The sequence below is a fragment of the Rhinopithecus bieti genome, unplaced genomic scaffold (assembly GCF_001698545.2).
Source record: "Rhinopithecus bieti isolate Rb0 unplaced genomic scaffold, ASM169854v2 scaffold_20651, whole genome shotgun sequence".
In the NCBI taxonomy this organism is placed as follows: domain Eukaryota; kingdom Metazoa; phylum Chordata; class Mammalia; order Primates; family Cercopithecidae; genus Rhinopithecus; species Rhinopithecus bieti.
Window position 1 is genome coordinate 625,072 of NW_016809930.1, and position 26,620 is coordinate 651,691.

Genomic DNA, 26,620 nt, shown 5'->3' on the forward strand with positions numbered 1-26,620 from the left:
TTTTTTTGAGACAGCGTCTTTCTGTGTTGCCCAGGCTGGATGCCCAGGCTGGAGTGTAGTGGCACAATCTCAGGTTACTGCAACCTTAACCTCCTGGGTGCAAGTGATTCCCCATCTCAGCCTCTCAAGCAGCTGGGACTACAGGTGCCCACTACCATGCCCAGCTAATTTGTATATTTTTAGTAGACTGGGTTTTGGCATGTTGCCCAGGCTGGTCTTGAAATCCTGAGCTCAAGGGATCTGCCCACCTTGGCCTCCCAAAATGCTGGGATTACAGGCATGAGCACCTGGCCCCGAATAAATATTTTAAAAAATCTTTTAAACACATAGGTGAGCTATCAGGAGAATAACCATATCCTCTGAAGTAGGAAAATTCCTGAAACCTCTTGGTAAGCCAGGGCTGAAGACAGAATTTTCCCCGAGGCTTCTGCCCATCCTAGAAGGTCTAGACTAGTGCTTGTGCTTTAAACCTATGAGAGGCTGAGGGTCAGCAGACAAGCCTGGGGCCCTGCAAAATAGGACACTGGATCACACACCCCTGAGATCCTTCCTTCTTCCTCCATACCACTCTCCCATAGTAAATGAACTGGAGAAAAACAAATCTACCTTTTAGAGGCAGATGGTGAATGAAGCAATTTGCCTATCTCAGCCTCAGTTCAGAATGTGGCATGGAGGGTCAGGAGAAAGGCACTCGTGAGAATTCCTGATAACAGGCACACTCATGGGCATGTTTGGGGTTGGAATTTTCACACTACTTATGGGGTCTCACTAACAGTCCTCTATGCAGGAACATATTTTCATCCAGGCCTTGAAGAACCCTCCTAAAGTCCCAAGGAGAACATGAGCTTGCCGTCATAAAATCACCCAATATGTGAGCAAGTCAACAGAAACAACTTACACAACCAGACCTGCAAACCTGTAGACATTTTCACCAGGAAGAATATGTAATATGTATAAACAAATAAAAGAAATAGCAAAAGTATGCCTAGGCTACAAGAGACTTTCAGAACTTACAGGCAGATTTGAAAAAGAACCAAACAGTATATCCAGAAAGGAAAAAATGTAAGACTTGCTACCAGAAATTTAATGGATTAGACAAATAAGAGATTGGACACAGTAGAAGAAAGATGAATACGACCAGATAATAGTTGTAGCAAACATAAAAGGTATATTCTGAACAAATTTTATAAAATTCTGAAAATGCAGATGAAATGGACAAATCCCTAGGAAAACAGAAATTACTGAAACTGATTCCGGAAGAAATAGAAAGCCTGAATCATCTTAAACATTTAAAAAAGTTGAATCAGTAGTTTAAAAATTCTTCCAAATTAGAAAACACCATGCCCAGATAGTTTTACAAATGAATTTTACCAAACGGTAATTTTATCAAGTCTGCCAAAACAGAAAAGGAGAAACTCTCTCCGAGTCATTTTATGGGGCTATCAAAACCTTGATATTAAAAACCCACAGGCAGTATAAAAGAGGAAAGTCTGAAACCTGACCCACACAAGCAATAGGGAAAAGATTCCCTATTTAATAAATGGTGTTGGGAAAACTAGCTAGCCATATGCAGAAAACTGAAACTGGACCCCTTCCTTACACCTTATACAAAAATCAACTCAAAATGGATAAAAGACTTAAATGTAAGACCTAGGACCATAAAAATTCTAGAAGAAAACCTGGACAATACCACACAGGACATAGGCATGGGCAAAGACTTCATGTCTAAAACACCAAAAGCAATGTCAACAAAAGCCAAAATTGACAAATGGGATCTAATTAAACTAAAGAGCTTCTGCACAATAAAAGAAACTATCATCAGAGTGAACAGGCAACCTAGAAAATGGGAGAAAATTTCTGCAATCTATCCATCTGACAAAGGGCTAATATCCAGAATCTACAAAGAACGTAAACAAATTTACAAGAAACAACCCCATCAAAAAATGGGCAAAGGATATGAACAGACACTTCTCAAAAGAAGACATTTATGCAGCCAACAGACATACGAAAAAATGTTCATCATCACTGGTCATCAGATAAATGCAAATCAAAACCACAATGAGATACCATCTCACGCCAGTTAGAATGGTGATCATTAAAAAGCCAGGAAACAACAGATGCTGGAGAGGTTGTGGAGAAATAGGTATGCTTTTACAGTGTTGGTGGGAGTGTAAATTAGTTCAACCATTGTGGAAGACAACGTGGCAATTCCTCAAGGATCTAGAACTAGAAATACCATTTGACCCAGCCATCCCATCATTCTCAGCAAACTATCACAAGATCAGAAAACCAAACACCACATGTTCTCACTCATAAGTGGGAGTAGAACAATGAGAACACATGGACACAGGGAGGGGAACATCACACACCATGACCTGGGACCCTGTGAGGGGTGGGGGGTTAGGGGAGGGATAACATCAGAAATACCTAATGTAGGTGATGGGTTGATTGGTGCAGCAAACCACCATGGCATGTGTATACCTATGTAACAAAATGCACATTCTGTACATGTAACCCAGAACTTAAAGTATAATAAAAATAAATAAATAAAAGAGGAAATTCTGTCACTTATCTAGACTCTGAACACAAACACAGACAAGAAACAAAATATGAATTTATATCATGACCTTCCTATCATGACCAAGTTAAGTTTAACTCAAGTATGTTAATTTAACATTTCAAAATTATTACAGGTAATTCACCATATCAACAGATTAAATGCAGCAAAAAAACTGTGTGTTGGAAACGCCTAGAGTCAAAAGTAAAAAAATAAATTTCAGCTTGTAATATTCTTTGTAGAACATTCACACCCTCACTGTGTACCTGGTCCTTCAAAATGGTGAAGCAGTGAAAAGAGGCTTTTTTTTTTTTTTCTTAAGCAGAAGTATGCACATGCACAAGCAGCATATAAATAAAAAAAGGTAGGAGAAAGGAGAAAAGTACTTGGAAGTCCACAAATGGCAGCTATTAAACACATTTTCTAACTTATTCAAAATATTTACTTGAAAAGGTACATAATAATAAAAGAAAACATAACAAAACCCAGATATAGCCATTTTCTTGCAGAGCTTACAATTACTAACTGAAAAAAAAATTACTTGGATGAAATATAAGTTGATATGAATGTTTTAGAGAATAATTTGGTAAAATGTCAAAAGCCTCAAAAATATTCAGAGTTTTGATTTAGGAAATGATCAGATATTTAGCCAAAGCTTAAGGACAAGAATCTTTACTACAGAACAACTTATTTTTTGTATAAAAAGTAGAATTTATTATGACAACTGCATAGTAACTTTGTTCACAGATTCTAGTATCACAAATTCAAAACACTATTTTGCCTCTCAATTCAATTACACACACTGGAAAGTGATTAGGTAATTTGTAAATTAATTACCATTCATAGAATATCATTTAAAAATATTTGCCAAATAGGGTATTAGCTCTATCTTTAAAATCGCTGAATCTTTGCATAAATTGAAAATAAAGGCATACATCTCATTTTGTTCTGTATTTTAAATATTATCATTTGTTTCCTATAAATATTTTCATCCATTTATTCAAAATATTTTGAAGTTCAACTGTCCAAATTAAGGCAGAATATAGAAAATGCATAGTATTTATATTAAACATTATCCTTCCTTTGACTGAACCTAACTAAAAATTCTATTAGAATCCTTGTTGGCTTTCTGGTCATGCTTTCCTAATATGGAACCTCATCTTTATTGGTCATCATACCCCCTGTGCCTAAATGAGCCCACTTCTGAGTCACAAATTCATTCAGCTATGTTGCGGTTAGTTGCATATGCCCCTACAGATTGATATTTTCCAATGGTATTAACATAGCAAGCTGACAATCTGCAACCTGTCTTGCATAATGTTCAAAGAGAGACAGTCTCCAGTCATGGTCCCCCATTGCAAGGCTAGCCTCAAATAGCTCTTTGTCCCTACATATAGGGACAAAAAAGTAATGATAAAGGCAAGTGATACAGATATACCTGTAAGCAAAGTCTACTTCAAAAATAAAATAATCATTCAAAGAAGGAATATAAACCAAAGTCACCTTCCTTTTAATTTGAACACATTTCTATCTTTATGAATCCATCTACTGAAGCAAAAATGTCCTTAGAGTACTGCCATATTTTCTGCCTGCCCAGCACTTTTTCAAAATATCTGAGGAATTTCCTTCCTTACGGACCCTAATTCTTTAAGTCAAAAGTCAGAAAACTTGTTTCTTCAGCCTTCCTGTGAAGCCAGGACAGCAGCACGTGATCAGGCTCTGTTGATTAGACACCCGGCTCAGGATTAGCTTCAGAAGTAAGTAACCTGGGGAGGAAACATGGGGAATCCATCCTATCCTGTGGTGACCATGGAAGGGAAGTATCTGTCTTTCTGAGGACATCTGGGTAGAGTCACCGGTGTAAATAATGTAGTGATATTTTCCTAAAAGCAATCTGGATGGCATGTTGAGCTCTGTTCTTGGCTGCACACGTAACTGCCCAATATCCTTCACTAAGTCCTGCTTCTGCTCAAACTAGCCAGAGAGGAATTTGTTGCTTTTAAGAACCCCTGACCAATAGGGGGAATGATGACAAAGTCAGCCTCTAAAATATGAAGAGTAACAATAAATATCCCACAAAATTACCAAAATGTTAAATAAGTAATATTCCATTCCTTGGTTCTATACTTTGTTCCTACTAAGTAAATACTAAATGCTCATTTAGGTGGAAAAAAAGCTTCCCAAGGTCACACAGCTGGTTAAGTACATGATAGAACCAGTATTCAAATCTCCACATTTCTAGCTCTATAGCCTAAAATCTTATTAAAAAATCTCCCCACCTCCCTTCCTCAATAGAGGATATAAAAACAATGGTCTAGTGATCATCTTTCAAAAATATTTCCTAAAGAAGGAAATCCCAGCTTGCTTTACTCAAGCCCCTTTGAATTCAGCTGACTGTGACTTCTAAACTTGAAGGTAAAATGGAGTGGAATCCAGATAAAAAGTGAAAAATAATGTCATATAGTTGGTATCATACAGTATGTAGCCTCTTTAGACTGGCTTTTTTCACCTAGTAATATGCATTTAAGTTTCCTCTGTGTCTTTTCCTAGTTTGACAGCTCATTTCTTTTTAGTACTGAATAATATTCCATTGTCTGGATGTGTCATAGTTTATTCATTCACCTATGGAAAGACTGTTGGTTGCTTGCAAGTTTTGGCAATAATGAATAAAGCTGCTATAAACATCCCTGTGCAGGTTTTTGTGTGGAAATAAGTTTGATTGACAATATGGTAAGAGTATGTTAAGTTTTCTAAGAAACTGCCAACCTGTCTTGAAAAGTGGCTGTACCATTTTGCATTCTTACCAGCAATCAATGAACGTTTCTGTTACTCCACCAGCATTTGGTGTTGTCAGTGGTCTGGATTACGGCCATTCTAATAGGTGTGTGGTAGTTTATCACTGTTGTTTTAATTTGCATTTTCATGATGATATGTGATGTGGAGTATCTTTTCATATGTTTATTTGCCATCTGTATATCTTCTTTAGTGACATGTTTCTCAAGGTCTTTGCCCATTTTAAAATCAGGTTGTTTTCTTTTCTCCCAGCTTGTGGCTTTTCTTTCTATTCCCTAGTGTCTTTTGCAAAGCAGAAATTTTTATTTTAATGAAGTCCAGCTTATCAATTATTTCTTTCATGGGGTATGCCTTTGCACTGTATCTAAAAAGTCATCATCAGATGCTATGCCATCTGGAGTTTCTCCTACCTTATCTTCTAAGGGTTTACTTGTTTGGTATTGTACTTTGAGGTCTGTGATCCATTCTGAGTTGATTTTGTAAAGGGTGTAAAATCTGTATCTAGATTCATTGTTTTTGTATGTGGATGTCCAGTTGTTCCAACATCATTTATTAAAAAGACTAACTTTTCTCTGTTGAAATGCTTTTGCTTCTCTGTCAAAGATCAGTTGACCATATTTATGCGGGTCCATTTCTGGGCTTTCTATTCTGTTCCATTGATCTATTTGTGTGTGTGTGTGTGTGTGTGTGTGTGTTTTCCACTAATACCACACTGGTGGTGATTACTGTAGTTTTACAGTAAGTCTTAAAGTAGGGTAGTGTCAGTCCTCTAGTTTTGTTCCTCCTTCAATATTGCGTTGGCTAGTTGGGGTATTTTGCCTCTCCATATAAACTTTAGAATCAGTTTGTCAACGTATACAAAATTACTTGCTCAGATTTTCATTGGGATTGCATGGAATCTATGGATTGAGAATCTAGAGTTAGAAAGAAGTGACATCCTGACCACATGTAGTCTTCCTTTCCATGAACATGGAATATCTCTCCATTATTTTAGTTCTTTGATTTCTTTCATCAGAGTTTTACAGTTTTCTTCAAAGAGATCTTATACATATTTTGCTAGATTTATATCTACATATTTCAATTTTGGGGGGCTAATGTAAAAGGTACTGTTTTTAATTTCAAATTTCACTTATCCATTGCTGGTATGTAGGAAGACAATAATTGGCTTTTGTATATTAACTTTGTATCCTACAATCTTGTTATAATCACTTATTAGTTTGGGGAGGTTTCTTTTTCTTTCTTTTTTTTTTTTTTTCTAATTCTTCAGGATTTTCTAAATAAGACAATCATGGCATCTGTGAACAAAGACAAATGTCATTCTGGGAAAAAGCAAAACTATAGGGACAATATTAAGATCAGTGGGTGCCAGTAGTTGTGGAGGGAGGAAAGGATGAACAGGTAGAGCACAGAGTATTCTTAGGGACAATGAAACTACTCTGTATAATACTATGTTGGTACATACATGTCATTATATATTTTTTCAAAGTCTTAAAATGTACAATGCTAAGAGTGAACCCTAATGTAAACTATGGACTTTAGGTGGTAAGAATGTGTCAATGTAGGTTCATCGACTGTAACAAATGTACCCATCTAGTGGGGGATGTTGTAATGAAGGAGGTTATCCATATGTAGAGGTAAGGGGTATATGAGAATCTCTGAACCTTCCGCTTAATTTTTGTGTGAACCTAAAACTGCTACAAAAATAAAGTCTGCTTTGTAAAATGACGAATAAGAATACAAAATTTGGTCAGATGCTAAAATGGATCCTGGGAATCACATATGAATGACTTGCATTTTAAAGCCAATTCCTGTCAACCACTAAAAATAAAATAAGGCAACAAATCTCTCAGGGACTTCTGAGAACATTATTAATGTTGTTGTATGTATCCTAAAAAAAAGCAGAGGAATAGGCAATAATATGATTAATTTTTAAAAAATGCATTTCAACTATATCCTGATTTCTATAATCAGCTCTACACTGCAAATTGCCACTTCATGATGGTAAATTTGCAAATGTATCAAGAAGCTTAAAAAGATCTTTTAACACCTGTTCTAGGGACACCAACCACCTTATATTAGCCCCTCTGCACATTTAGAAAACAAGATTCATTTACCAAGTCTGCTTAAATTTTAAAACATGAATGCATTCAGTGAGCATTTTATTTGTGGAGTAGAAAGAAGCACAAGGGAGCTTCTAAATATTGGCTCTCATTATACTTTCAATTATTTCAATTATTTCAGATTATGTATAAGGCAATTTCCTCTCTGACAAAATGCTGGATAAAGGTATCCATGGGAATCCAAACAGCAGCAGTCTCTGTCCATATGGTAAGTTATGTTCTTCTAGGGAAAAAAGCTGTAGTGAGGTGAAGTAATATAAATTTGATGTCTTATGGAAATACTATTCTAACAAAGATACGCATAACAAAAGCTAGTCCCAACTTTATACAGAAGTGACTACAAACACCTAGTAGTTTAATCAATTATTCTGCATTATAATTTCAAACATAACTATTTCAAACATAATTCCAAAAGAACCGTATAGCGACCAAAATAAAACTATGGCTACTATGATTCTTGCTTGATTGTATGATCTAAATCCAAGGATGTAGAAACAACATCATCAAAATCATAAAAATAACAAATCTTTCTTCAGGTAAACATAAGATATCCATTCAGTCCACAGGACAATTAAACCTTTCTTAAGGACTTTCTTATTCATAGGAGTGGCTCTTCAACAGTCATGTTTGTCTTACGTAACTCTGGGCCCTAATCACATCTGATGGAGACCAACACTGACCTAATAAAATTCTCAGTCTTACCATGGAACTAAGACTTTTGTGGGGAAAGGGTCACTTAACTGTGTTTTGAAAACTGTAATTTTGCTAAGCTTTTTTTGATAATTAAGGGACTAATTAAGGGCTTTCTCTTACTAAAAGTCTGAAGATTTCCTATTTTTTACAAAATTTCTTTACTGATTTTACTTTCATTTTGTTCACTTTCATGAGATTAAAATTTTTAAAAATTCCTCTTTCAAAAGATGCCCTTTTCTGTCCGTCTAGCAAAGTCAAGGTACTTTAGTGGGTTTTTTTGTTGGTGTGTTTGTTCTGGTTGGGGGAGTGGAGAGTGAGTCCTCTGATTTTGTGATTCTCTTACATAATTCTAAGCTTTCCCCCTCTCTTCTTTTCTCCTTCTTCATCCAATTGCTAAAAGCCCTTCTTTTCTTTTACTTTTTTCCTTCTCCAGAAATTGTGCTATTTTTATGAAATAGACTGTTTTTTCTAAAGTACACAGCAAAATTGAAAGGAAGGTGCATAGAATTCCCATATTCCCTCTGTATCCACACATGCATAGCCTCCCTCATCATCAACACCCACCACAGAGCAGTACATTTGTTACAACTGATGAACCTACATTGACACATTCTTATCACTCAAAGTCCATGGTTTACATTACTGTTCACTCTTAGTGGTGTACATTCTATGGGTTTGGACAAATATATGATGATATGGTTTGGCTGCATCCCCACCAAAATCTCATCTTTAGTTCCCATAATCCCCATTATGTCATAGGAGGGACACAGTGGGAAGTAACTGTATCATGGGGGTGGTGACCCTCATGCTGTTCTTGTGATAGTGAGTTTTATGAAATATGATGGTTTTATAAGGGGCTTCTCTCCCCTTTAATTCTTCTTGCTGCCACCAAGTGAAGAAGCATATGTTCCATTTCCCCTTCTGCCACTATTGTAAATTTCCGGAGGCCTCCCTAGCCATGCTGAATTGTGAGTCCATTAAACCTCTTTCTCTTATAAATATCCAGTCTTAGATATGTTTTTATTTGCAGTGTGAGAATGAATTAATACAGTAAATTCGTACTGGGTAGTGGGGCACTGCTGTAAAGATACCCAAAAATGTGGAAGCGACTTTGGAACTGGGTAACAGGCAGTTTGGAACAGTTTGGCAGGCTCAAAAGAAGATAGGAAAATGTGGCAAGTTTGGAACTTCCTAGACTTGGAGGGCTCAGAAGACAGGAAGATACAGGAAACTAGAGACTTGTTGAATGGCTTTGTTGAAATGCTGATAGTGATATGGACAATGAAGTCCAGGCTGACGTGGTCTCAGATGAAGATGAGGAACTTTTTGGGAACTTGAGTAGAAAATTCACTCTTGCTATGCAGACAGACTGGCAGCATTTTGCCCCTGCCTTAGAGATCTGTGGAACATTGAACTTGAGATATGATTAGGGTATCTAGCGGAAGAAATTTCTAAGTGGCAAAGTGTTTAACAGGAAGCAGAGCATAAAAGTTTAAAAATTTTGCAGCCTAACAGTGCAGTATAAAAGAAAAACTCATTTTCTGGGAAGAAATTCAAGCCCACTGCAGAAATTTGCATGAGTAACAAGGAGCTGAATACTAATCACCAAGACAATGGGGAAAACGTCTCTAGGGCATGTCAGAGACTTTCATGGCAGCCCCTCCCATTACAGGCCTGGAGGCCTAGGAGGACAAAATGGTTTTGTGGGCCAGGCCCAGGGCTTCTCTGCCATGTGCAGCCTAGGAACTTGGTGCCCTGAATCCTAGCTGCTCCAGTCATGACTAAAACAGGCCAAGGTACAGCTTAGGTTGTGGCTTCAGAGGGTGCAAGCTCCAAGTCTTGGTGCCTAACATGTGGTGTTAGGCCTGTGGGTACATAGAAGTCAAGAATTGAAGTTTGAAAAACTCTGCCTTGATTCAGAGGATATATGGAAGTGCCTGGAAATCCAGGCAGAAGTTTGCTGTAGGGGGGTGGAGCCCTCATGGAAAACTTCTGCTAGGGCAGTGTAGAAGGGAAATGTGGGGTCGGAGCCCTCACACAGAGTCCCCACTGGGGCACCGCCTAGTGGAGCTGTGAGAAAAGGGTCACCATCAACCAGACCCAGAATGGTAGATCCACTGACAGCTTATACTGTGCACAGCTTGCACCATGCACCTGGAAAAGCCACAGACACTCAACACCAGGGCCTATGAAAGCAGCCACGAGAAGGGCTGTACCCTGCAAAGCCACAGGGACAGAGCTGTCCAAAGCCATGGAGCCTACCTCTTGCATTAGCATGACCTGGATGTGAGACATGGAGTCAAAGGAGATCATTTTGGAACTTTACGATTTAGTAAGTGCCCTATTGGATTTCAGACTTGCATGGAGCCTGAAGCCCCTTTGTTTTGGTCAACTTCTCCCATTTGGAATGGGTGTATTTACCCAGTGCCTGTACACTCATTATATCTAGGAAGTAACTAACTTGCTTTTGATTTTACAGGCTCATAGGCAGAGAAGACTTGCCTTATTACAGATGAGTCTTTGGACTTGGATTGGGTGTTGAAATGTGAGGACATGAGATCTGGGAGGGGCTGGGGTGAAATGATATAGTCTGGCTGCGTCCTCACTGAAATCTCACCTTGAATTGTAGTTCCCATAATCTCCACGTGCCATGGGAGGGACCCAGTGTGAGGTAATTGAATCATGAGGGCAGTAACCCGCATGCTGTTCTCCTGATAGTGAGTGAGTTTTCACGAGATACGATGGTTTTATAAGGGGCTTCCCCTACCTTCACTCTCATTCTTCTCCTTGCTGCCACCATGTGAAGAAGCATGTGTTCACTTCCCCTTCTACCATGATTGTAAGTTTCCTGAAGCCTCCTAAATCATGCTGAACTGTGAGTTAGTTAAACCTCTTTTCTTTATAAATTACCCAGTCTTGGGTATGTCTTTATCAGCAGCATGAGAACAGACTAATACATATGATGACACATATCTACCGCTAGAGTGTCATAAAGAGTAGTTTCACTGGAAATAATGCTTTGGAAGACTGACCCATTAAATGATACCTATCCTTTTAAATGATGATTGTTCATTTAAATAGTATCTGGTCCTGTAAAATGGTGTATCTTTAACTGGTATATCTGGTCCTATATGGCCTTTGGCTCTTTAAATCATGTGACCTTAAAATCCCTTCCCTATATTCCATGCTGTGATCTGCTTGGTCATTTTCCCAGCATTTTAGAATTTAGGCTAAATTTAATCTTTCTAGTGGCCATTCCAAATCACTCTTAGGCATTGTCACTAGCCTATCTCTTCTGTTTTCGCAGTTTATCTTGGTCTGCTTTGCCCTCCATGAAGCCTGGCATGAATGGAAGTAGGGAAGAAGTGTGAGGAACTGAACACTGGAACTTACTCATGTTTTTTCCCTATTTATCCACAGCTATTTGGGTTTTTGTATTCTCTGCCTATAAGTAATGCTAAGGGTGTAGCTTTATGCAGTGGTTTCTTAATTGGAAAGTTGTTTCTTGTTTTTAGTTTGGGAGACTGATTACTACACAATTGCCATTGTTTTCTGCTACCAGGAAATGTGTATGGAGAATTTTTAGACACCAGAGGATGTGCTAGAGCATGGAGAGAGAGAGGAACACAAATTTTCAATTAATAAAGCATAGCTAAAAGAGAAAATCAGGGCTCTAGTTGTCTGCTATAAAGAATGTGACCGTATGAGAGGGGAAAACCTTTAATTTTGTGTATCCAGGGTCAAATTCAGGCAGTGGCTTCTCTTGTTGATTCCTGCTACCTGACCAAGCAGATCTGGGTTTTTTTCGGGGGGTAGGGGAAGATACAAACAAAATGGTTTATAACACTGATAAAAGGCATCATCTTCACAGTATGACTCTCTAGGCCTTCAACATTATGCAATGATGGTGATAAGCACCTGAAAGACAAAGTTTAATAAACTCTTTTATATCCAGAGCAAGTCCATCTTTAGTTTAGACAGATTTTATAAAGCACCTAAGCAGCAAATGGCAAGATAGGCTCTGGATACCATTACAACAGAGTTAAGAAAAACGGAATAATCCAGTGAATAGTGAGCCAGCTTTATTGTCATGAAAAACAATTTCATTTTCATTGTATGCAACTCTAAAAGTAAATATACAGTCACAATCCATTTACCTGTAGAAAGCACTCTGCAATTTGTGGACTAAACCACTGACAACATTTAGCAGACAACTTTAGGGATATTTAAGTCTATTATGACCTAAGGTATGTCATTCCCCCAGCATGCCACCTACCCATCCTGAACATCTTTGACTCCATAGGTAGAGTGTAGTGGTAAAATGTGATACGAATTACTTTAATTATACAAATGGCCACAACTTGTCTTTTTTATTTACAAAGTGGTTTCACAGATGGGAAGGGCAGTTCTTATTTTCCTTCTACAGATATGAAATGAAAACCAAGGTTAAATCATAGACAGCCGAAGATTACACTAAAAGTCTTTGCCTTCTTCAAGTATCAGGCAATGACAGATAAGATATAAAATGAGAGAATTCCAAATCATAGCTATACTCAGAAAACAAGCTAAGCACTTGCATAGACCAGAAGTACACAGTGTGGAGGCAGAGCTAAAGCCATGGAACTGCCTAGTGGGGCTAAAGTTAAGGTTTTATTTTTTTATTTCCAAGGTATCAAATTAAAAACAATCATTATGAGATATGGTCTGGCTCTGTGTCCCCACCCAAATCTCAGCTCAAATTGTAATCCCCATAATCCCCACATGTTGATGGAGTGTCCTGGTAGGAGGTGATTGGATCCTGGGAGCCGTTTCCCCCATGGTGTTCTCATGATAGTGTGTGAGTTCTCACAAGATCTGAAGGTTTTATAAGTGTTTCACAGCTCCTCCTTCACACACTCTCCCTCACCCGCCACCATATAAGACATGCTTTGCTTACCCTTTCACAATGATTAGAAATTTCCTGAGGCCTCCCCAGCCACGTGGAACTGTGAGTCAATTAAACCTCTTTTCTTTATAAATTATCCAGCCTAAGGCAGTTCTTTATAGCAGTGTGAGAATGGATTAATATAATGAGGACATTAAACACAGCTTGTAAATCTTTTTACTTTGTTATTTTAATTTTTTAACAGAGTGGCTGGACTTAGACTGCATGAGGCTTATGAAAGGAAACCAGTGAAAATTGTTGCAGACAAATGCTGGAAGTTATGGCTTACCTGGGGCTCCTCATCTAGAGAAATAGAAAAACACAGACATAGATGCAGAAGCAGCTGCAAAACTATCATTGGGATGGGGCAAGTTGTGGGAAAGAGTAAGGAGGAGAAAGCAGATGTTAAACAAGGTAAGCTTGCAAAGCAAAATTCCAAAACACATGAAGATATCTAAGTTAGCCACAAAATTAACAAGTAGAAGAATAAGCACTTTCAGAAAAAAATAAAATAACAGAACAAACTCAGAATAGTTGTAGGCTATGCTTAATATCTTCAAAGAGATTTTTAAAATGTGATACCTTGGAAATGAAAATATATAGCCACTGAAATAAAACTCAATAGTGGAGATAAACACCAGAATGAGTGAACTGGAAGATCTAGTACTCAGGAATTTATCCTGATACAGCTCTGAGATAAAAATGAGTGTGTATTTACAAATTATATATATATATATACACACACACGAAAAAACAGTTAAGAGACAAGGAGAATAGGCAAGGAGAATGCAAGAATGACTCCAATAGTATTAGGCCATTCTTGAATTGCTATAGAGAAATACCTGAGACTGGGTAATTTATAAATAAGAGAGATTTAACTGGCTCATGGTTCTGCAGGCTTTATAGGAAGCATGGTGCTGGCATATGCTTGGCTTCTAGGGAGTCTACAGGAAGCCTACAATCATAGCAGAAGGTGAAGGGGAAGCAGGCACATCACATGGAGAAAGCAGAGCAAGCCAGAGAGAGGGATGGGGGGTGCCACACACTTTGAAACTAGCAGATCTTGTGTGAACTCAGAGTGAGAGCTCACTTATCACCAAGGGGATAGCCCACGCCATTCATGAGAGACACACCCCTATGACCCAAACAACCTCCCATCAGGCCCCACCTCCAACATCTGGGATTAAAATTCAACGTAAGATTTGGATGGGGACAAATATTCAAACTACATCACCAATATATGTCTAATAGAAGGTCAGAATGAAGAAATGGGGGTGGGGATAATGGAAATTTAATATATAATAGCTGATCATTTTACAGAACTACTTAAAGACAGGAGTTCTTATATGTATTCTCAGAGTACTACGTAGAATAAGGTTTTTTTGTTTGTTTGTTTTTGTTTTTGTTTTTTGTTTTGTTTTTTGTTTTTGAGATGGAGTCTTGCTCAGTCGCCCAGGCTGGAGTACAGTTGCACGATCTCGGCTCACTGCAAGCTCTGCCTCCAGGGTTCACGCCATTCTCCTGCCTCAGCCTCCTGAGTAGCTGGGACTACAGGCGCCCACCACCACACCTGGCTATTTTTTTTGTATTTTTAGTAGAGACGGGGTTACACCATGTTAGCCAGGATGGTCTCGATCTCCTGACCTCGTGATCCACCCACCTCGGCCTCCCAAAGTGCTGGGATTATAGGCATGAGCCACCACGCCCGGCCAGAATAAGTTTTTAAAACTCCACACTTAAGACATCGCTGTAAATCTATAGTATATCAAGCATCAAGATAAAATCTTACAGGCCAGCAGGAAAAAGAAAGAAGACAGTTTATCTTCAAAGGAATAGCAAATAGTCTTACAACAGCTGTCTTATCAACAAAAATAGATGTCAGCAGGCAATGAGTGATAGATCTTCAAAGTGAAAAGGGGTATAGAATTCTATACTTAGCTTAGCCATCACTAAAGAGTGTGAACAAAATGAAGATGTTTCCAGATATACAAAGACTAAGAGAGTTTTCCATTCACAAACTGTCAGTGACAGAAATACTACAGGAAGTGAGATGCAAGAAAACAAAAGCCTGACAATTATATGTATTAGGTAGTGAACATGAAAATATGTAAAATAATGAATTTTTGTGTTTGTAAGTGAAACCAGGAAAAACAATAGATAATAGTAATGGGGAAATGTGGGGTGAGAGGGCAGAATGTGCCTAATAGGTGGCAAAAAAAAAAAAAAAAAAAAACAATGGTAAGGTCTTTGTTTGTTTTAAAAAAGTAAATATACTGAACAATTTAGTCTCTGCTAGAAAATCCTAGATACATTCCATCCTGCCCCTGCCAAAGATTGTAGATGTAAGTCCAATTACATTAGTAACACAAAAATGTAATATAAACAGATTTAACTCTGCTATTTAAAATAAAATACCAAAACCCAAGTCTTCTAAGTGCTGTGATTTCTGTTAAAACATTAGCATATCTGGGGACTCAATGAAAAGCAGCTGATGTTTCAAATGATCAATGTCTCAAATATTTATTGCTTTTACAAATAATTTTCAAGCTGAAGTTAAATCAGAAGAAAACAATAATTTACTACCAGCAGGAAGAGAACCAGAAATATAGGGACTATGGACATATGTAAGTTTTTTTTTTTTTAAATGAAGAACTGCATTCAGTTCTAAAGAGTCAAGAAAAGGAGCCAGCACTGAAACATTGTTCTGCCAATTTAGTCTGTGCTCTGTTATCATGGCTTTAGATTATATACCAGACAACCTTTGTATGCTACAGATTAGTCACATTGTCTTAAATTATTGAAAGCCAATTGTTGATGCTAACTGCATTAAGCCCCTAGTTGAAGCCCCTTCCCTGCTGCCCAGACATGGTCACTTGGTTTGTGACCATCACTTCCAACCTCCAATCCCCAAAGAAGCAATGTGCTAATCTCAGAGGAGGGCAAACTGGATGATAATTTTTCTTCTTCAGGCTAATTTAATCCACCAGCTCTTACACTTCTGTCAGACTTTCAACTACTAGAAGTTAGAATCAGTTTAGCGCAGGAGGAATGAAAACACTGGGGTATAGACAGGGAAAGTGACTTAGGTCCAGTCACGCTGGTGGCTGGTTTCCTAACAGTCATGAAGGAGCCCAAACATATCTTCCACTTCCACTGCAGGCCCTTTTCTTTACTGCTCCATAGATGAGGTCTATAAGAGCGACGACCAAAGGGACAATAAAATAATTTCATTCTTGTTTCCCATGCTTCCTTTGGCTTATGCTCATTTAGACTAGAAAAGATCCCCCAATACTTCTTCTATTCTAAATATTCTCACTTTGCTGAAATGATTAGTCACTACTAGGAGGGCTCACAAGAGGTTCTCAATGGAGGCTTGAGAACAGTTTCACCTTCCAAACCACATTCCCCTGAAGGCTGACATCCCTCCCCAGGTTGTTGTTTCCTCCTTCTAACAAAACAAAACAAAACAAACAAAAACAACAACAACAAAAAAAAAAACAAAAAAAGCCCCTGAGAACAACACAGCAGCTCCCTCCATGAGTGAAGCAAGCTCAGTTATTTCAATCTTGATCACACTTTGTTTCTAAAAGCAGACATGTATCTTTAGCCTCCTTTCCAAGGAAGTAAGACCCACCACCAGGAAGCCACTTGACTGAACACAGCCATGCTCAGTGTGTGGGAAACAATGAAGTCCCCTCGTTAGCAGCTTCAGGCAACAGAAGAGGCTCACATTTTAGAAAACTTTCTTGGAGTCACTATACTTACAAATAAAATACAAAGACAAAATCACTGAAAAATTCCTAAATCATATATGTGTCAATGTACGCCAAGAACCAGAGTCAAAAATAAAAGGGGAAGCCAAAAGTGCAAAAAGCCGAAGGGAGGGTAGAGAAGGAAGAGGAAAGGGGAGAAATTATGGTCTGTCAGAGAACATACCAAGTTTCTGTGACACACAGCCCTTCGGACAGGGTTCTTCATTGGCTAGTCTCCACATGAAAGAGTCGCCTATGTCTCAGAGGAAGGAAGAGCCAAGGGCCAGACGGCACCCTAACCCCATCATTCCTGTCCCTTCCTGGCAGCTGTTAGGGAGGCCTTACAGCATCAACTCCATTCTCTTGGAGAACACACGGGCGCGCACACACACACACACACACACACAGAACAACCCTATGTAATCGGACTTTATCTGTATTTTTCCTCAGTTAAACACTTCCAGGATGTTCACAAGAAATAAGATTCTATAACATTAAAGGAATACAGTTATATTATACAGCCTGGGTGAATAAATTAAAAACAGCTGGGAACAGACAAAAATGACTCTGTGCCTCTACTTTAAAAGGAACTTTAAAAACACTTACATATGTAATTTAACCCAACCCTTCATCCCACAGATAAAGAAACTGGGATCCATAGAGGGTTATCTGCCTAGAAGAGGGTCACCAGACCAGACTAGACCTTGAGTGTCTGACACGTGCCGTGAGAGAGAGGACTACAGAGGCTGTATACCCCCGAGAAAAGCAAGAAGCCCAGAGACCAGGAGAGTGGGCATGCTGGGTGTTCACAGCAATGGCAGAAAGAGGAGTGACAGAGGTAACACAAGGATTCTACAAAGCATCTGAGGGTAAAGAGAGAAGGAAAAAAAGAAAAAATACAAACTTCATGACAACTATTCAGTTTAGTGCAATACAGACTGCGTTAAGTGCAGGTTAATAAGGAGCAGTGAAGAAAAGGGGAAAATAATTAAGCTATTTGGACTAGTGACTAGATATTTGTTATAATTAAAATTCTTTCATGTCTCACTTTGGTTGGTGTATATTCTCTTATCATGTGTTTCTTACAGTTTCGTTCTTGAAATTCCCTATCATATACACGTTTGGATGCTTGTTAATGCAGATTTTTGGGCTCTACTTCAGGGCTATTGAATCGGAATCTCTCTGGCTAGGACTCCGATTTCTTAGATTACTAAGAAATCTAAATTTTAAACAAGCTTCCCATGTACACTGACATTAAAGAACTAGTACCATAGTCTGGTGTGGTGGCATGCACCTATAATCCCAGCTACATGGGAGGCTGAGGCAGGAGGATCGCTTGAACTCAGCAGTTCGAGGCTGCAGTGAGCTACGATCGTGGTACTACACTCTACACTCCAGCCAGGGTGACCAAGTGAGACTGGACACCCCGTCTATTAAAAAAAAAAGAACAAGTACCACTCATAATAATGTCATCACGGAATTAGACAAACCCTATCTGTCTTCTAGTTCTCCTTATCCCTATTTCTGTGTTAAGGATACTGAGGTAAGAGAAGGTGAGTGCTCTCAAATCACAAAGGCTGCCCAGAGCTTGCCAGGCCTTGCCCCTAGGCCTCCTCTCCCCACCGTGAAGGACAGATGGACTGAATTGGGCTAGGTAGCCATTGGTTCAATTTTAAGATTCTATATTTTTAGTTTGCTAAAAGTAAAAGCATGTATTGTTTTGCTAACGAAAAACCCATACCACATTGTCTATCGTGGGTACATACAGTCATAAGCTGCATAATGACGTCTGATCAACAAGGGACCACATGTACAACTGTAGTCTCATAAGATTATAACAGAGCTGCCCTATACAAGTGTACCACTTTTTATCTTTTATACCATATTTTTACTGTACCTTTTCTATGTTTAGATATATTTTGATACACAAATACTTACCATTTTATTACAATTGCCTACAGTATTCAGTACAATACCATATAGGCTTGCAGCCTAGGAGCAATGGGCCATACCACATAGCCTAGGTGTGTAGTAGGCTATCCCAGCCCATCTAGGTTTGTGTAAGTGCACTCTATGACATTCTCTGTGATGCCTCATGACATGTTTCTCAGAATGTATCTCTATCATTAAGTGATACATAACTGTATTTCCTTTAGAATCAGGAAAAAATTAACTTACCAAACACAACCAAACAAAACAAGAAACATAATTATAGACTTAGTAAGCTATACATCATCCCTGCTTCTCTCAATAAAGCAAACGGCAGAGCATCCCAAGTCCCTTTAGACCTCCCCCACCAAGTGCTACACAAAGCACAGAAACTATCCAGCTTTGCCCGCAACCTCAACTCCTTGGTAGGGACAGAAACGTCTGAGGGGCAAGTCAAGTGGCAGGTAACTGAATAGGGAATCGGCCTTTTGAAAGATGTGATGCAGCATCAACGTGGACCTGGCTAAATTTCTGGTTAACCTCCAGGCTCTCTGCCTGGCCCCATCCTCCATGTTCTCTCTAGAGTATGGCAAAAAGGAGAGTCCAAAATGAAAGGAAGCAGAGGAAGAGACAATTCAGACTAGAGAACTAAATTCAACTAAGAATACCTGCTTATTTCCCCAGACCACAGAATGCCCTGCAGGGCAAAAAGGAATGAAGATAACATCTTTCACATCCAAATGCTGAGGTAATTCTCAGAAATTGTTTCGAGGAGAGAGATGGAAAAGGACAGTAATCACTACCTTTGAGAACGAAGTTTCTAAATATAATGAGTAGCACTCAACTCCCGATTATCTTTGCACATTGAGGACAAAGGCATTCACAGGAAAGGAAAAATAGTGGACACATCCAGGGACCCGAGGGTGCCAACACCACTCCCATCTCAGTTCCCTGGGATGCACACGTGGATTACCACAAGTGCTGAGTGAAAATTCTAGGGAGTGCCTGCCCATCTTGGTTCAGGTCTGTCTGCTTCATGACTACAGAAGCCCTTTGACATGTGGAATCACCCACACCCTTCTTCCCTTCCTACTCGCAGCTAATAACAGGACTCTGAGACCCTCATATATAATGTCCCCAAGGCCCATTGATAAAGTCTCTTGGGAAAAGTATATGTCTTCATGCCGGGAGATGAAACAAAGGAAAGAGCAGAGTATTGCCAGTACTGTGCCCCAGGCAGCATCTTCAATGAGCCCAATTTTAAATTAATATATATATATATTTGTGTGTGTGTGTGTGTGTATAAGCAGACATTAAAAATACTAGTAAGAATTACTCTAAAATGGTCATGCATGGTGGCTTACACCTGTAATCCCAGCAATTTGGGAGGCCAAGGCAGGTGGATCACTTGAGGTCAGGAGTTCAAGATGAGCCTGGCCAATATGGTGAAACCCCATCTCTATTAACAACACAAAAATCAGCTGGGTGTGGCATCTGTAATCTCAGCTACGTAGGAGGCTGAGGCAGGAGAATTGCTTGAACCCAAGAGGCAGAGGTTGCAATGAGCTGAGATGGTGCCGCTGCATTCTATACTGGGTGACAGAGCAAGACTCTAAAAAAAAAAAAAGAAAAAAAATCTCTCTAAAATGTCAATACTGGTTACTCCCAGTGATCTTAATTCTCTTTACATTTTTCTGAATTTTCCAATTTTTTTATGATAAAAGGTTTCTTTTTTTTTTTTAATAATTAGGGGAAAACATTACTTTAAAAAAAAATAATGGCTATAATTCACCCAGAGATGAAAGTGGAATATAACAGATGAGGTAATTTATGTAGTACAATGTTTCAAAGTATATAGAAAAAAAAGAGTGCAGAGACAAAAACATCACTTCCTCTTCTCTATAGCCCATTGTTGCTATTTACCTGTAGAATTCCCAGGCCTCTGTTTATCTATTTCTAGGAGTCCCTGTAAGTTATTATATTATTATTTTTTAAGTTCTTAAGTGATACGGTTTGGCTCTGCGTCCCCATCCAAATCTCACTTTGAATTGTAATCCCCAGAATCCCCATGCATCAGGGGCAGGACTAGGTGGAGGTAATCGGATCATGGGGGCAGTTTCCCTCATGCTGCTCTCGTGATAGTGAGTTCTCATGAGATCTGATACTTTTATAAGCATCTGACATTTCCTCTGTTGGCACTCATTCTCTCTCCTGCTGCCCTGTGAAGAGGTACCTTCTGCCATGATTGTAAGTTTTCTGAGGCTTTCCCAGCCATACAGAACTGTGAGTTTATAAAACCTCTTTATAAACTGCCCAGTCTCAGGGAGTTCTTTATAGCAGCAAGAAAGGACTAATATAGTAACTGGTACCAGTAGAGTGGGGTACTGCTATAAATATACCCAAAATGTGGAAGTGACTTTGGAACTGGGAAACAGGCAGAGGTTGGAATGGTTTGGAGGGCTCAGAGGAAGACAGGAAGATGTGGGAAAGTTTAGAACTTCCTAGAGATTATTGAATGGTTTTGACCAACATGCTGATAGTGACATGAAGAATGAAGTCCAGGCTGAGGTAATCTCAGATGGAGATGAGAAGCTTATTGGGAACTGGAATAGAAAGGTCACTCTTGCTATGTTTTAGTAAAGAGACTGGAGGTATTTTGCCCCTGACCTAGAGATCTGTGGAACTTTAACCTTAAGAGAGATGATCTGAAATTGGAACTTGTATTTAAAGGGGAAGCAGAGCATAAAAGATGAGAAAATTTGCAGCCTGACAGCGATAGAAAACAAAAACCCATTTTCTGGGGAAAAAAATGCAAGATGTCTGCAGAAATTTGCATAAGAAACAAGGAGCAGAATGTTAATCACCAAGACAATGGGAAAAATGTCTCCAGGGCATGTCAGAGACCTTCAGGGCAGCCCCTCCCATCACAGGCCCAGAGTGCTAGGAGGAAAAAATGGTTTTGTGGCCACTGCCTATCCAGCTCCAGCCATGACTAAAATGGGCCAACGTACAGCTCAGGTCATTGCTTCAAAGGGTGCAAGCCCCAAGCCCTGGTGGCTTACATGTGGTATTGGCCCTGTGAGTGCACAGTTGTCAAGAATTGAAGTTTGGGAAGCTCCACCTGGATTTCAGAGGATGTATGGAAATGCCTGGATGTCCAGGCAGAGGTTGCTACAGGGGTCGAGCCCTCAGGGAGAACCTCTGCTAGGGCAGTGAGGAGCAGAAATGTGGGGTCTGAGCCCTCACACAGAGTACCCACTGGGGCACTGCCTAGTGGAGCTGTGAGAAGAGGGCCACCGTCAACCAGACCACAGAATGGTAGCTCCACTGACAGTTTGCACTCTGCACCTGCACAGACACTCAACACCAGTCTGTGAAAGCAGCCAGGAGGGGGGCTGCACCCTGCAAAGTCACAGGGGCAGAGCTGCCCAAAGCATGGGAGCTTACCTCTTGCATCAGCATGACCTGGATGTGAGACATGGAGTCAAAGGAGATCATTTTGGAACTTTAAGGTTCAATGACTGCTCTATTAGATTTCAGACTTACATGGGGCCTGTAGCCCCTTTGTTTTGGCCAATTTCTCCCCTGTGGAATGGGTGTATTTACCTAATGCCTGCACCCCCATTGTATCTAGGAAGTAAATGACTTGCTTTTGATTTTACAGGCTCACAGGTGGAAGGGACTTGCCTTGTCTCAGATGAGATTTTGGAATTGGACTTTTGGGTTAATGCTAGAATGAGTTAAGACTCTGGGGGACTGTTGGAAGAGCATGATTCTGTTTTGAAATGTGAGGATATGAGATTTGGGAGGGAGCAGGTGCAAAATGGTATGGTTTGGCTCTTTGTCCCCACCCAAATCTCACGATGAATTGTAATTCCCATAATCCTTATGTGTCAAGGACAGGACCAAGTGGAGGATAACTGGATCACGGGGGCAGTTTCTCCCATGCTGCTCTCATGATAGTGAGTGAGTCTCATGAGATCTGATGGCTTTATAAGCATCTGGCACTTCTCCTTCTTGCACTCATTCTCTCTCCTGCTGCCCTGTGAAGAGGTGCCTTCTGCCATGATTGTAAGTTTCCTGAGGCCTCCTGAATCATGCTGAGCTGTGAGTCACTTAAACCTCTTTTCTTTATAATTACCTAGTCTTGGGTATCTAATCATAGCAGCATGAGAATGAACTAATACATTAAGTTTAAACTACAGCTTTAAACTTCTATACCATCAAAGCTTTTCACCTGAGCTGCCAATAAATGACAAAATGACTAAATCTAATTTTCATGTTATTTTGTTTTCTTTTCTTTTGACACAGGTATTGACAGGTAGTAAACCACTAGCTGAATGAGATAATTATAAAACTATTAACATCTGAATAATTGTGAAGTTAAATATATGATTTTACATCATGAAAAGATGAAAATTTTAAGTATCAGTGAGTTTCTTAAAGTTAAAATCAAATTACAGATAAGTAACAAGCAATGGAGAATTTCCTTGTCTAGAATAGTATGTGGGTCTCATATTCAAGATGCTTCAATTACTTCACCCTTCACCACAGAACAGTGTATGATTTCAAGTCCCTCTAGAACAGGAAATATCCCGATCAACTCAAATTATCAGGTGGTAATAAAGTCCATAAAGCTTTTATTTCTTCTTTTGACATATTTTCACCATATGATTAAACTATACAACATATACAGAACACTAATTTGTTATGTTCTGGCTCCACTTATTTGCCACGATCCGTTTAATGCTTGAGATTATTTCTCACACTGCTCCCATGTTTGAAGGCTGCTGTTCTCTAAAGGATGACATTAGTGAAAGAGATATTGTTGCTTACACATGGTAAAAATAAGTTACACAAGACACAAGACTGTCAAAGAGGATCATCTGGCATTTTCTTTGATGTATCTGTCCTGAGGTAGAATAAAAGATTCAGAATTTGAAGACCAATATTTAAAACATAGCCTCACATTTTGGTAGTTAAACAATTACACTTGCCCACTTTACTTACTTTTTTCACCTTTACTTACTTTTTAAAAATGGGAGTTAGATTGATTTGGAGGGTTGAAGGAAGATGGTGGGATAGAATACCCTACCCACTGTGCTCCTGACAGGAAAACCAAATTTGACAACTCTCTACACACAAAAAAGCACCTTCATAAGAAACAAAAATCAGCTGGGCACAGTGGCTCATGCCCATAATCCTAGCACTTTTGAAGGATGAGGCAGGAGAATTGCTCGGGCCAGGGAATTCAAGACCACCCTGGGCAACATGGTGAAACCCCATGTCCACTAAAAATACAAAAATTAGCTGGGCAAGGTGGCACATTCAAATGAGATCATATCAAGTTAAAAGTTTCTGCATAGCAAAGGAAACAATCAGCAAAATGAAGAGACAACTCACAGAATGGAACAACACATTTGCACACTACCAATCTGACAAGAGATTAATAACCAGAATATATAAGGAGCTCAAACAACTCTATAGGAAAATATCTAATCATCTGATTACAAAATGGGCAAAAGATATGAATAGATATTTCTCAAAAGAATATACACAATTGGCAAACAAGTTTCTGAAAAGATGCTTAACATCACTGATCATCAGAGAAATGCAAATCAAAACTACAACAGGATATCATCTCACACCTGTTAAAATTACTTTTATCCAAAAGACAGGCTAACAAATGCTGGTAAGGATGTGGAGAAAAGGGAACTCTCATACACTGTTGGTGGGAATGTAAATTAGTACAACCAGTATGAAGAAGAGTTTGGAGATTCCTCAAAAAACAAAAAATAGAACTACCGGCTAGGAACAGTGGCTTACAGCTGTAATCCCAGCACTTCGGGAGGCCGAGGCAGGTGGATCACTTGAGGTCAGGAGTTCAGGAATTACCACACAATCTAGCAATCCCACTCCTAGGTAGGTACCCAAAAGAAAGGAAATCAGTATATCAAAGAGATATCTGCACTCCCATGTTTATTGCAAAACTATTCACAAGAGCCAAGATTTGGAAGCAACCTAAGCGTCCATCAACAGATGAATGAATAAAGAAAATGTGGTACATATACACAACGGACTACTTGTCAGCCATAAAACTCAATGAGATCTTGTCATTTGCAACAACATGGGTGGAACTGGAGGACATTATGTTAAGTGAAATAAGCCAGGCACAGAAAGACAAACTTCACATGTTCTCACTTATTTGTGGGATCTAAACATTAAAACAACTGAATTCATGGAGACAGAGAGTAGAAAGATGGTTACCAAAGGCTAGGAAGAGTAGTGGAGGGATGGGGGAAGTGGGGATGACTAATGAATAAAAAAAAAAAGAAAGAATAAATAAGATCTAATATTTGCTAGCACAACAGGATGACTATAGTAAAAAGTAATTTAGTTGTACATTTAAAAATAACTAAAAGAGTATAAGTGGATTGTTTGTAACACAAAGCATAAATGCTTGAGGTGATAGATACATTTGCCCTGATGTGACTGTTATGCATTGTATGCCTGTATCAAAATATCTCATGTGACCCATAAATATATATACCTACTATGTGTCCATAAAAATTAAGAATAAATAAAATGGGAATTGCAAGTATCTGAAAAAGGCAAGTGTTTGTGAAAACATTGTCATCTACCTGGGGCTCTATGCTCTTAAAAATTCTATCCATACCATTTAGATAGCCTGGAGCAGCTGGTTGGAGCTGGAGTTAATGAGGTAAGGTGTGGGAATAAACAGGAAGGGTTTCCTCCACTCAGGGATCAAGGCTATGAAACATTCCTTCCTTATCTTAGCTGAGTATATTTTCCAAGGAAGACTCTTCTGGAGCATTCTCAGTGGGAGTCAATCCTTAAGTTAGGAGAGAGGCAGAGCTTGGCCAGAGGGTTCAATCTACCAGCAGAACCCTTTGCCATGTTACTACTTTGGTACGCGGTGTACAGAGTGGATGAGTGCCAGTTGAAATGGAACTGGGAACAGGTACAGGGTGGGAAAGCAATGCTCAGCCAGGGACCTTATGGGCCTCAGGCTTGATTCAGTGTGTACCAAGGAATGCCAAAGGCAGATCTTGTTCCTACTGTGCCATTCTGACCAAAGAGGCCCTGACCAAAAGGACAACCATCTAGTCTCAAAAGAAAGAGATGGTATCCTCCCGACAATCAGCCTCTAAAACTGCAGCACTACTTCTTGTGGAGGTAAGGAAGGCTGCCACTAAGAATGTACATAAGGGTCTTTAGAGATAGAACAGTGTCTCCCCATCTGTGTTCTGCAAACATTAATCCCATAAAATGCCCTAGAAAAAGTCTCCCTGCTATCAAGTACATGTGGGAAATAATGTTTACTATATTCCTCAACTAGGAGGATCACACTACCCCTTAAGCACATGCAAGGGGCTGACAAGTCATGCCACTTAAAAACATCTAACTTCCTTTAACCAACCTTATTAAAAGAGGTTAACATTATTTAGTGGTTAAGAATAGGGGTTCTGGAGCCAGGCTTTGTACCTCATGTTCCTCTACTTATCAGCATTGTGAGCTTGGGCATGTTGTGCTCCTGTGGCTCAGTTTCTGCACCTGTAAAATGGAAATAATAATATACCTTCCTCATGGAGGTGTCATGAAAATGAAATGAGCTACTAAGTACAAATCATTGAGAACAGTACCTGGAAAACAGAAAGAACTAAAAAAAAAAAAAAAATTAGCTGATTGTGGTTGTCCACACTTGTAGTCCCAGCTACTTGGGAGGCTGAGGTAAGAGGATGGCTTGAGCCAGGGAGATTGAGGCTGCAGTGAGCCGTGATCATACCACTGCACTCCAGCCTGGGTGACAGAGCAAGATCCTGTTTAAAAA

The 26,620-nt window shown here is 39.3% G+C and overlaps 1 protein-coding gene across 5 annotated transcripts in view; it reads right to left on the bottom strand.

Annotated features, from left to right (window-relative positions):
• UBE3D (ubiquitin protein ligase E3D) overlaps positions 1-26,620 on the bottom strand; it is a 178,386-nt gene that overhangs the window by 31,343 nt on the left and 120,423 nt on the right. For 4 of the 5 annotated variants that reach the window (XR_001888962.1, XM_017890978.1, XM_017890979.1 and 1 more), the window contains one exon: positions 26,275-26,343. The exons of the other annotated variant lie outside the window; for it this stretch is intronic. Coding sequence is in view for 3 of the 4 variants with exons in the window: in XM_017890978.1 (XP_017746467.1) it covers positions 26,293-26,343 (51 nt within the window). In the remaining variant the exon portion in view is untranslated. The remainder of the gene's footprint in view (positions 1-26,274; positions 26,344-26,620) is intronic. 5 annotated transcript variants of the gene reach the window in all.